Below are 12,452 nucleotides of genomic sequence, written 5' to 3' on the forward strand. Positions count from 1 at the left end.
AAAACACGATAAGACATCAAACATTAAAAACTTCCCTAAACAGGGCTGCCTTCAGATGCCTTCTAAAATTCAGATACATGGGAAGATGTTCCACAGGGCAGGCGCCACTACCGAGAAGGCCCTCTGCCTGGTTCCCTGTAACCTCACTTCTCGCAGTGAGGGAACCGCCAGAAGGCCCTCGGAGCTGGACGTTTAGGGCTTTAAATACTGAAACCAAACCCATTTATTTGTGCCACAAAACTGAATGGTATCCATCGTGCATAGGGTCCCTTGTGACCTTGTTAAATAACTGTATCATCATCCCATCTCCCGGGGGGTGGGGGACAGAAAAAGACTTTGCCACACACCTTTTTGTTGCGGTGTTGTGGTGCATGAAGGTGTTGCGGTGCATGAAGGAGCAGAAGCTTCAGCCACATTAGATCTCACTATGACAGCAGTGGTCCACCACCATAGGTGGTGTGTGTGTGTGTGCATGTCCCCAGGGCCTGCAGCAGCCGGTTTTGCCAACCCATAGGTAGGCCTTTGAGTATGAATCCTTCAGGAACAGGTCTATGCACTTGCACCATTCCATCAGAGTTAGGAGATCATCCGTTTACATTTTGAAGCTACTGAAGGCTCCATACACTTAGAATCATGGGACTGTAGAGCTGGAAAGGACCCTGGGGGTAATCTAGTCCAATCCAATGCAGCAATCTGGCCCACAGCCATCCCTGAATAGGCTCAAAGCTCCGCTCCAACCTTCTGGTTAACAGTCAGATGCACTGACTCACTGTGACACAGAGAGTTCTCAAGGACTGGTTGTATGTTGAGATTCCTGCATTGCAGGGGGCTGGACTAAACGGCCTCAGCCCAGTATACCTGAAAGAGCGTCTCCACCCCCATCGTTCTGCCCAGACACTGAGGTCCAGCCCCAAGGGCCTTCTGGCGGGTCCCTCACTGAGAGAAGCCAAGTTACAGGGAACTAGGCAGAGGGCCTTCTTGGTAGTGGCACCCACCCTGTGGAACACCCTCCCACCAGATGTCAAAGAGAACAACAACTACCAGACTTTTAGAAGACATCTGAAGGCAGCCCTGTTTAGGGAGGCTTTTAATGTTTGATGTATTACAGTATTTTAATATTTCTTGGAAGCCGCCCAGAGTGGCTGGGGAAGCCCAGCCAGATGGGCAGGGTATAAATAATAAATTATTATTATTATTATTATTATTATTATTATTATTATTATTATTAAATGTGTGACATTTTAATGTATTTTTAATCTTTGTTGGAAGCCGTCCAGAGTGGCTGGGGAAACCCAGCCAGATGGGCGGTGTACAAATAATAAATTATTATTATAGACGACCCTTTGGGGGTCCTTTCCAACTCAACAGTTCTATTATTCTATTATTACAGTTGCTCTTGCATTGTACAGCTATGCAAAAAATTTACTTAAAGCGAATGGGGATTCGGGTTGGAGAAGAAAGTCAAGTGTCTAAAAGAGATTTCAACACAGATGTCAAGTATCTGTTTAAAAGACAATTTGCTGCTTAGGAAGATGAACACAGCTGCCTTTCTTGGGAGCCAAATGTTTCAGATCGGGGGGGGGGGGGAGTAACAACTATCTCTGGAGCACCAATTTAATGTGTAAGTGTCTGACATTTTCTCAGAAGGAGAAGGGATTTGGTAGCATTTTGGGGCCTTCTGTTATTTAAACAATGAGTGATTGTCATCAAAGAACATCTGCCTCCTTGGGTTTTGCTTCAAATGACAGAGTTAGAGAAATAAACCTTACCTGTATTGAGTACATGATGATTTTGAAAATGGCGACAGCAAATTCGTTGGGATCCCACAGTCTGTGGTGGTCCAAATGTCTAAGAAGATAAAGCATAATATAATGAAATAAATTAAACCAAACTACCCCTAATCCAAACATTGTTTTGCATTGTGCTCAGAGCAAATGGGACCTAAACACTATCAAGTTATTCCTGAATGTGAGCAATTATATGACAGCAGTGAACACATCTTATGACCCAGTCCTACAAACCACTGTGCTGCGTCTGTGGGTCGATGCATATGCCAATTTCAGTCTATCCCTTTCTCGTTTTTCTAATCTTCAATTCACTTCTCTACATTTTTGCATCAGCTTGCAATTTTACTTTGTTTTTTTAAGCCTCATAAAAAAATTGAGAGCCTCGCCATGCATATTTCTCCTAATACACAGGTTTTGTTTGCATTTCTGCCTAACGTACCGTATTTTTTGCTCCATAAGACACACTTTTTCCCTCTTAAAATCTAAGGGGAAATGTCTGTGCGTCTTATGGGGCGAATGTGTGGTCCCTGGGGCTGGGGGGGGGGACCCGGGTTCCCCCGCCAGCCCCGACTAGCTCGGGGAGCAGCGGGAAGGCTGCTCCTTTCGCCTCTCCTTTCGCTGAAGCCAGGAGAGTCCTGCTCTCCTGGCTTCAGCGAAAGGAACCCGAAGCCTCCGGAGCGCAGCAGGAACTCCCGCCATGCTCCGGAGGCTTCGGGTTGCCTTCACTGAATGTGGGAGAGGAAGAGCTGCGTAGCGCCCCTTCAGCGAAGCAGGAGGAGAAATGGAAGGGGCTCTGTTTCTCCTGCCGCTTTGCTGAAGGGGCGCTGCGCAGAGAGGGAGAGATTTTTTCCCCCTTTGTTCTCTCCCTCTAAAACAAGCGGCATCCTATGATCAGGTGCGTCCTATATGGCGAAAAATACGGTACCCATTTTCGAAATCATTACGTTAATATATTGCACTTTTTGTCAAGTCGTTTTCCGTCATTATAGATTTTTATAGTTGCATAATTTGGTTGGAGAACGGCATTGCAGAATTTGGAGAAGAGCACGTTTAGAAAAGGTAGATGTGGTTGGGTTCACATATTATTTCAAGAAGCGCAATTTGAATAGATACACATTGAAATGCAAACTGGTTGGAATTTCTCCCCCATCCCAAACTGTTGCAGCTACTCACATGACTGGGTGTAAGCTTCTGGCTCTGATTCAAGAGGACAACTGAGCTTCTATATTGTGGTTTCTTTTGGGGGGAGTGGTCCACCCTCAGTATCCCCCAAGAGAACAGATGTGGCCCATAGGATTCTGCACATCAGCTTCTTTTTGTGCAGTCCCAAATGTGAGACTGCAGATGCCATTTCATTTTCTTTCTTTTTACACACACACACACACACATACAAACAGATCTCCTACTCACGCAAAAACCGGCCTGACAGCATGGTTCATGTTGCCGTATGTTGCTCGGCCGAGCAGTTCCCTGAAACAATTCTCAGACAGTGCCGAGGGGTTTTCCTCTTTTTCCCCTCCTGAGGCTGACGAAGAGGGGCAGATCCGACTGAAACAAAACCATATGCCCTCTAAGTTATTTTAAATTCACGCATATGCATGCATGGTTGTGTCCAACCAAGTCATCTTTCCAAGTCATCAACCAAGAATGGACACACAAACACAAACAACTCAAGAGGTACATGTCACATACAGCTTCCAACACTGCTGTGCAGGCCGGACCGGCATGGCCTAGCAGAAGGAGACCCTGCCAACTTTACAATTCTGTGATTCCATGATATACTTGTGATGTTAACATATGAGAGTGCTGGAGGTGAAATAGTTAAACAGGTTACCCAATCAGAACCCAGGGGGTGGAGCCAGAGGGACTATAAAACCAGCTCTGGGAGGAGCGAAGGAAGGAGTTCATTGGGAGCTGGGTGGTTGGTTGGAGTGGGAGTGAATTGGGATAGAGTCTGTGGGTAGGTTGAGTTAGTGTAGCGAAATAAGCTGAGTCAGGATCAGTTAGGGGCTAGGAAGACAAGTAAATATCTGAGAGGTGGTTTAGTGAGTGAGAGCGGGTAGCAGAAGTTATAGGTCTGGATAGGCACCCCATGATTGTAATTGACCGATACCGTCTATGAAACCACACGCTTGTTAAACTGCAATAAATAAACAGAAGTTTATGTTCCAATTTAACCCTGACTGGACTCAGTATTGTACCAGGTAGGGCCTGGGTGGTGGCAGCGAGAAATAAAGTGGTGGCACAGGGATCAATAGACGGTGAAACGTCCAGGGACCCTGTGTGATTCCCACAATGCTTAATTATGATTAATGCAATTCATCAAACCAGGGCATCCACTGTTGTGAGTGGCTGTTTTTTTAAGAAGACACACAGCGTCACATCGCTGCCAAAAGAAAGAAAGAAAACAACAACCCTGAAGTTTTCTTCTTCCTGAAGTGGAGAAAGTGTTTCCATCCCTCCGCTGTGGGGCTGCAGATACTATTTTCTCCTACACACGGCCATCTGCCTCCACCATCTGCTTATTCCTCCCACTCTTCAAGATGCTTCTCTCTGCAATGCCTCCATATGCAAAGAGTCATAATATCCAAAAGGAAAATGAGACGAGAAACTTATTGCTTGCACTGTCTGAGGCCAACAGTTCAACAATCCATAAACACTGTTTTCAAGCTCTTTATTATATGTGCATCCAGAGGGTCGATCGTGTGAAATTAGCCTTTTCGGGTGGAGTATTCGCAATGTCCAAACAAGGATTTCAAAGCGGTTGAGTTAAAATTTAACACACGTATTTCTGTTTTTATTACCAATTTTGAAAGCCTTAGTTGATCCACTGCCTGAATTGTAATCAATCAGCTAATTAAATCTCCACACATTTGCATAGGAATACTTGTGAGGAAAGTGTAGCTTGTCTCAGTTTTTAGAGGATGCATGCATGTGCTATAATGGGGCTCCCCATTGCAGGAAGGGTTGTAACTGCATTTGTCGGAATGCACTGACCCAGGTCAACACAGGCACAACCCTTCCATAGATACAATTAACCAGCACCTGAAAGGGGCTTTTAAACAGGCTGAATTTATGTTTCCTGACCCTGTGGGTAAAAGCAACCAAAGATCCAATTCAACATTAACCAATACTCGGCCACAACTCATTCCCACTGTTAAATCTTCTGTACTATAAATGTTTCCTTCCTTGATTTTCAGTACTGAACTATGACAATCACCCTTTGGGCAGCGGGGTGGAAAAAATCCCCTCGCTCCAACTCTAGCTAGACCCACGATTGTCTTTGGAACTGAAAAACTGAGACTGAGAACCATTTAACTTTAATCGTTTTATTTTAGAAGTGTATGAGCAGCAGTTCGTTCATGCTTTTAGGACAGCTTACATTAAACACACTCAACAGAATAAAAATGCAAGCCCAGAAAAATATTGACAACGCTTGCAGAGCTAAAAGCAATTAATTTCTTAAGAGTACAGGAGAATAATAAGCAGAAGAAAAACAGCTTTACATGGCACGGTAAAGATAAAAATGTGGGTCCCATTGACATGCCTGGAACCATCACCAAAGAAGTCATTTCACAGTTTGCCACCTGCTATATCTTAGGTCAGGGTTTCCCAAACTTCAGTCTCCAGCTGTTTTTCGACTACAGTTCCCATCATCTCTGACCAGTGCCAGATTTACGTATAAGCCAAAAAAGCTGTATCTTGGAGCCCCACTCACTTGGAGGCCCCCCAAAAAATTAAAGGGAAAAACACCTGGATGTACATTTCCAATATATATGATAAAAATAAAATAAAACCTACATACAGCAATGGTGTTTTGTGTTGTGGAGGGTCCTATGATGTAAGTAATGGGCCCTGCCTGCTAGCCTGCTCCCTAAAATATCACTGGTTTGCTCATTTCTATATATAGGGTGCCTACATTCTGCATGGACTGGTTGCATGGCAACATGCGCAAATGGCTTGAGATACCTATTTGGTCCATAAATTACCATATAGCATATATTCAACACAAAAAACAGCAACCATTTGTTGTTGACGGATGGATATATAAAGGGCCCCATTACCTTCAGTAGCTTAGGGCCTCATCAAACCTAAATCCGGCCCTGCCAGAATGATATTTGGTGGTATATACATTTTTATTTTTATTTTTCAAATAAATTAAATAGGATTTAACGAGCATGCATGTACACACCTGTCGACATCTTCAATCTTGTGCATATTAAACAGCAGGGAGGGCACTATCTTGTCCATGTTCTGAGGCTCCCATATGGTTGCCTGCAGCTCGTCATTAACAGTCTTGCGAACCACACCCTGGATGCCCCTGATTCCGGCAATTCGGATCCTAGAGGAAGACAGCAAAGCAAGGCTGAAGATAACAACAATATGATCCACTCATTCATTCACTTTTGCATTGAATTTATTACTAGGGTTGCCATACTTCCAAAAAGCAAAAATTCCTGGCACCAAAAAAATTATTCAGCCCTTCTTCCTTTGTTGAGGAAGACCCCAAAATTGTGGAGCTAATTTGGGGAAACCCCAAAATAGTGATTTTAAGCTTTTTGAGCTGTTTCCACTCCCTGTCAATATTCACCCCTGACAACTGGAAACCAGGACATGTCAGGAATTTTCCTGACATATGGCATGCCTATTTATGACCCTTCCTTCCCTTCCTTCCAAAGGAGCCCAAGGGCAGCAAACAAGTAATAAAACAACAGAAACACCTTTTCTAAAATTCCAATACAGAAAGATAACTTAGAAGGTTTCTTGGAAGAGGAAGGTCCTCAGTAAGCACAAAAAGTCAGCAGAGAATGCCAGTCTTGCACTCAGGTGCTGGGAAGTCAAAATAGTAGGTGCCACCACATTGAAGGCCTGGTTCCTACAATTTGTAGAAATGGACCTCCTGATAATATATATACACCAGGCTTCCTCAAACTCAGCACGCCAGATGTTTTGAGACTATAACTCCCATCATCCCTAGCTAAGAGGACCAGTGGTCAGGGATGATGGGAATTGTAGTCCAAAACATCTGGAGGGCGAAGGTTGGCTATGCCTGGACTAGATGATCCTTGAGGTTCCTTCCAATTCGACAATTCTGTGATTCTATGTAATCCCCTGCACAAATGCATACAGCTTGCAGCACAATGTGGCCAAGAGAGTAACACATTGTGCACATTTATTGCATAACATGTTAGCTGATGCCAAGATGACGCTGTTTTAGGAACCAGCTGAAGACATGTCTTTTAGTACAGGCTGTTTAAGACTCCATTCCTTGACAGTTATACTGCGAACAAGCTAATTGCACTGTTATTGGAATTGGTTTTTTTAAATATTTGTATTCTATCCCCTGCTACCTATCCTGGAGTGGGGACAATATTGAGATGATGGGCAGGATATGAGGCCAAAAATAAAATATATGAACAAACAAGGCTTCACTGCCAGTTCACTGATAAAGCTGTACCACTGATGGGATCATACAAACAGTTCTATGAAACCTATTATAGTGTGCAACTTCAGCAATGACTAGGGCTGCAGGTATACCCCAGTTAAACCAGCATTTCTCAACCTGTGGGTCCCCAGTTGTTGTTGAACTACAACTCCCATCACCCTCAGCTAGCAAGGCCAGAGCTCAGGGATGATGGGAGTTGTAGTCCAACAACACCTGGGGACCCACAGGTTGAGAACCGCTGAGTTAAACAATACACATCCAGATTGTTTTCTTGCCTTGGTTTAGATGCACATTAGCAATTCACAGGGAAGGCAAAGATGACCTGGAGGAGCAAGAAGTCCGTGGCAAATTACACAGAATTGATTTTAGGAATTCCATTTGTTAAACTGGATTCCAGAAAAGGAACCACAAAAGGATATCGCAGGCACCCCCAACCTTTGGCCCTCCAGATGTTTTGGACTACAATTCCCATCATCCCTGACCACTGGTCCTGTTAGCTAGGGTTCATGGGAGTTGTAGGCCAAAACATCTGGAGAGCTGCAGGTTGGGGATGCCTGAGATGAAGGAACAGGGTGCTAGATATCTGCTCATATCTCCAAGGAAGGCTTGGGTATCAGAAGTAGCACTAAAAGGTAAAGGGACCCCTGACCATTAGGTCTAGTCGTGGCCAACTCTGTGAATGCAATCATTCAAGCTCGGGAGCACATTGCTAAACAGTTATAAAGATGGTGAATGGACCACAGGCTAATTTCAAGCCTGGCCTAATGTGAAATGAAACCATCTCATTTTCTCCCTGACCGCATCCACGCTTTGAACGCTGCCCAGTTCAGATTCTTAGATGTGTGATCGCTGTGTCAAGTGGATCGTAGTGAGTGTTGCCATGCTGAAACGACAGCTGGACACCCAATGTGTAGGGTTGGCGTAAGACAAAGGAAAATGAAAACTTCTAGCCCTACAAAGCTTTTGTTCCTCCGAGGACAGGCTTCTGATATCAGATTAAAGGTAAAGGTAAAGGGGCCCCTGACCATTAGGTCCAGTCGTGACCGACTCTAGGGTTGCGGCACTCATCTTGCTTTATTGGTCGTGGGAGCCGCCGTACATCTTCCGGGTCATGTGGCCAGCATGACTAAGCTGCTTCTGGTGAACCAGAGCAGTGCACGGAAATGCCGTTTACCTTTCCGCCGGAGCGGTACCTATTTATCTACTTGCACTTTGACGTGCTTTCGAACTGCCGACCTTCTTATCGGCAAGTCCTAGGCTCTGTGGTTTAACCCACAGCGCCACCCACATCCCTCAAAACTAAAGTAAGGTGCTTACTAAAGTAAGGTGCTATTAGGGACAGGGATGGAGAACCCTCTGTGGTGCTGATGGACTCCAACTCCTATCCACGCCAGGCAGCATGGCCCAATGGTCACAACAGGGAGTCCCAACAACCTCTGCAGGGGCAACAGTCCCATGCCCAATGCTGAGAAACTTTGCAGAATACCATCTGATCTAGAAGGGTCATGTGTGCAAAAAAATCATATTTCCCCCTGAAGAAATATGAGAACTTGTTCGTAAGTGACAAGCCCGTTCTTTGGAGATTCAGAGTCAAGAGATTCCAGAAAGGGAGATAATCTACCACATACTGACAGGTGAGAAAGTTCAGTGTAGTTGGACCTCGCATGTGGGGTGGGGTGGAATTATCAGCCAGTGAAGACCTTTAATGTCAGTTTAAATTGTAATTTCAAAGGCAAGGGAACATACGGTGCTTGCTGAGCTCAGTTGCCTACTTGAAATTCTCCAAGAGCAACTTTCTTGTCAGTTGCAATCCCGCTCGGTGAAGAAAAAGAGGATTTATTTCAAGCCTTATTTTATACATGCTGCGTGATCCAAACGAGAGCTATCATTCTGAGTTAGCAACGAAAGCTACACATTGACAATTTTATGGCCGACTGCAAATAATTATAAGGATTTGCTCTTCCGCAGCTTCATTCAAGTCCACGAGCACACTCCCAACACTTTTTAAAAGTGTTTTATTAGTGGCTTTTCAGTCTGCTGGATTCATTACATTAGGATTCGTTTTTACTTTATCTGCAACCTGAATATAAACTTCTGCAAGTTTCCTCAGACTAGTACAGTAGGAAAACAGGAAGTGACCTTATACCAGGTCCTGTTTTTTATTTCTTTTTTAAATTAGTTTTTATTAAAGATTTTTTTTCCGTAATACAAAACAAACAAATAAACAAGGAAAAGTACATACAATGTCTCCCTTTTCAATTCATAAGAGTCTTTTTTTCACAGTTTGTTTACATTCAGTATGAGACAATGTTGTCACAGCCACTGGGGGAAGTTCTATGGGAGTATAAAGTTTGCTGAGGAAGCAAAAAGAAGTCAAAAGTCCATGTCAAGCAGAAAGTGTTCAGGACCATGGACCATGGCCCTGCTGAGGAAGCTACCTGAGATATTTCCTCAGCAAGGAGTTTGAGCCCAATGAAGCCTTATATAGGCTAAGAAGAGTGTTAGACTCTGCCTCTCTGGAAGATCTGCCAGGACAGTTATAGAAACCTCACCTCTCATTTTTAGGGTAGCATTTGGCTTATGTGGTATGAACATTATGAGGTACGAACATATTCCATTGCCTCTCTGGAGCCTTCATTGGCTCCTGATACATTTCTGGGCCCAATCCAAATTACAGTGGTACCTTGGTTTAAGAATAGTTTAGTTAATGAACAACTTGGATTAAGAACGCTGCAAACCCGGAAGTAGGTGTTTTGGTTTGTGAACTTTGCCTTGGAAGCAGAACAAGTTTCGCTTCCTGTCGAGTGTGTTCCATTTGGAAATTGAGTCCCCCGCTGCTATGGGAAAGCATGCCTTGGTTTAAGAACGCTTTGGTTTAAGAACAGACTTCTGGAATGGATTAAGTTCATAAACCAAGGTACCACTGTATTGGTTTTGAACTAAAAAGTCCTGTACAGATTGGGGCCCCAACAGCTAAAGGATTGTCTCTTTCCATAAATACATACCTGAGCCCTACAATCACTTACAGAAGCCCTGCTCTATGTGCCTCCTCATGATAAAATTTGCAACAAAGAAAATGGCCTCCAGCATCCAGCTGTAGAATGCTTGCCTCAAAAAGGTGCCCACATTAGTGTGAGGCCTTTATTTTCCCAGGCTTTAAAATGCCGTTTTAACACCGTTTTAATGTAATTTACGCATTCTACTGATATTATTTGAGTCTCTGCTGGCATGTTCTGACCGATGGAGGGTTTTGATTCTCTGCGTTGTGGTTTTGATGGGTGCAGGCGGTTATTAGGGGCAGTGTCGCAATGGTGAAGATTAAGAGATGAGGTTAAAAGAGCACAATTTATTCAAAAAGCTTAAAAAGCCTCTCCTCCTTCCAGAGGGAATGAGTTGTGAGCGGGAGCCGTTTCCCGCGTTGGCAGGGGGGTGTTCTGGCCCCTGCATCAGCTGCCGCACCACACCCCCTGGCAGCCAACCAATTGGGCGGAAGCTTGGGGGCGGGGTTTAGCTGCTCAAATGGGGCCGCGGCAGCACTGCCCTCTCATTGCGCTGCTGGGTTTCGTCGGATCACCCACCCTTTAGTTCATTGCTATGTTTCTGACCTTGCTATGGACCTGTGGTTGGTCGCCATGGTTGTCCAAGGGACCTGGTATAAATTTTTATCCAAGGGGCAAATTGGCACCAGCCACTTGGTTTTCACCTACCTCGTAGCAAATCGTCAGAACTTTCGGGTATTGGGGGTTAGGCACTGGAATATGTTTGTGTGTTGGAGGGCAGTGTGTGGCCATCGCCTACCCCTCCACTTTATGGGTATTCCGGTAAAGGACTCCGGCGGTCATGGATCCTGTCCAATGCCCTTGCTGGTGGCTAGGGCCATGGCACGACCCCCGGTGACATCAGGGGGAGATTCCAGTTGTATTTGCATCAACAAGCTCCTCCTACTGGTGGTTAACCCTTGATAGACTCACCCCTTCCTGAGGGGGTGGAATCATGCTCTGTTGTTTTATCCAATGCCTAAGCCAATACCTCTCACATGCTGTAATCAATAAAGTTGTGGCCTTTTTTAGCCCATTAACCTAATATACTGTGCCCTTGTGTCTTTCTTATCCTCAAGCGGGTGGCGGGTCCTTGACTCACAAAGGTCCCCCAGGAAGGTTAGAGGAAAACTGACAGATAAGATTAAGCCCACAGCCAGGGAGCTACCACTGAAATGGGTCCTGAGTTCAGTTCACTAGTCAGGAACATTTGAATTATGGCCTCTGAAGAAAATCGTAAGGTTTGGGTATGCATATGAAGGGAAAGCGATTGTTTGGGTCATGTTGCTCTAAGCCATTTTTCAGCATGACAGAATTTGAGGTAAGGGTGGTAAGATATAAATTTAATAAGAAACAAACATTGGCATTTAGGCCTGCCTCAGTGCAATTCATGTGAGCTACTGAACATAGGTACTGTAAACAAGGCCTCATGAAGATCATTCTTACCTTTCTTTTGTGCAAAAAACAAAACAAAAAACCACCCATATTTTCACTAGAGGGAGCTAAAGACCAGAGGAACAACTTCATTGTACAGGCACACAAACAATATTTCGGTTTTCTCTTCTAACATTTGTGCACAGCTACTTAATTTTACCTTAGTTTTGTGCAAGATCCATTTCACAGATATACATTTAAGATATAAAATAAATAGGATGGTAAATCATCCATTCAAATAAATCCAAAATAGTCCTTCTAGCTGAGCACATTTCCCACCGCAGCAAAAGCAGCAAAGAATATTGTGGCATTTTAAAGACTAGAGTCCCATTCATTTGTTAACACCATAGCCTCAGGCTAGATAGACTAAAATTACCGAACAGGAAGAATTCCTTTAATATTGATGGTTCTACTCTGTGTAGGACTTAGCTGGCTGCAAGCCTTGATCTCTAAAGGCGCCATAAGACTCTTTGTTGTTTGAGGTTTCACATGATACATTATCTTAAAATTGAGATGCACAAACTATTTGCGCGCAAGTCATTAGAAGGACGTGAGCAAACTGCAGGGTGAAACATACATAATCCATCTTATTTTATTCATTTGCGAATTTCCTCAGCGGTAAGTCCGTACACTGCTGTTTGAGGTATTTTATAACTGCATGTACTCTTAACAACATCTGCTTTCCAAAGCTACATTCAGAATTCTAGCTCCGGAGATTAAAAACGCCGACACATGACCCACAGCAGT

At 44.2% G+C, this 12,452-nt stretch overlaps 1 protein-coding gene across 4 annotated transcripts in view; it reads right to left on the reverse strand.

The window, feature by feature from the left end:
* The window catches only part of EFR3A (EFR3 homolog A), an 89,707-nt gene that overhangs the window by 45,439 nt on the left and 31,816 nt on the right, over positions 1-12,452 (reverse strand). For all 4 annotated transcript variants that reach the window (XM_081874148.1, XM_081874149.1, XM_081874146.1 and 1 more), the window contains exons 7-9: positions 5,980-6,129; positions 3,198-3,335; positions 1,770-1,848 (exon numbers count right to left, since the gene is read on the reverse strand). In XM_081874148.1, coding sequence (XP_081730274.1) covers positions 1,770-1,848; positions 3,198-3,335; positions 5,980-6,129 — 367 coding nt within the window. The remainder of the gene's footprint in view (positions 1-1,769; positions 1,849-3,197; positions 3,336-5,979; positions 6,130-12,452) is intronic.

Source organism: Podarcis erhardii (genome assembly GCF_964252035.2).
Source record: "Podarcis erhardii genome assembly, chromosome: 8".
Lineage (NCBI taxonomy): Eukaryota > Metazoa > Chordata > Lepidosauria > Squamata > Lacertidae > Podarcis > Podarcis erhardii.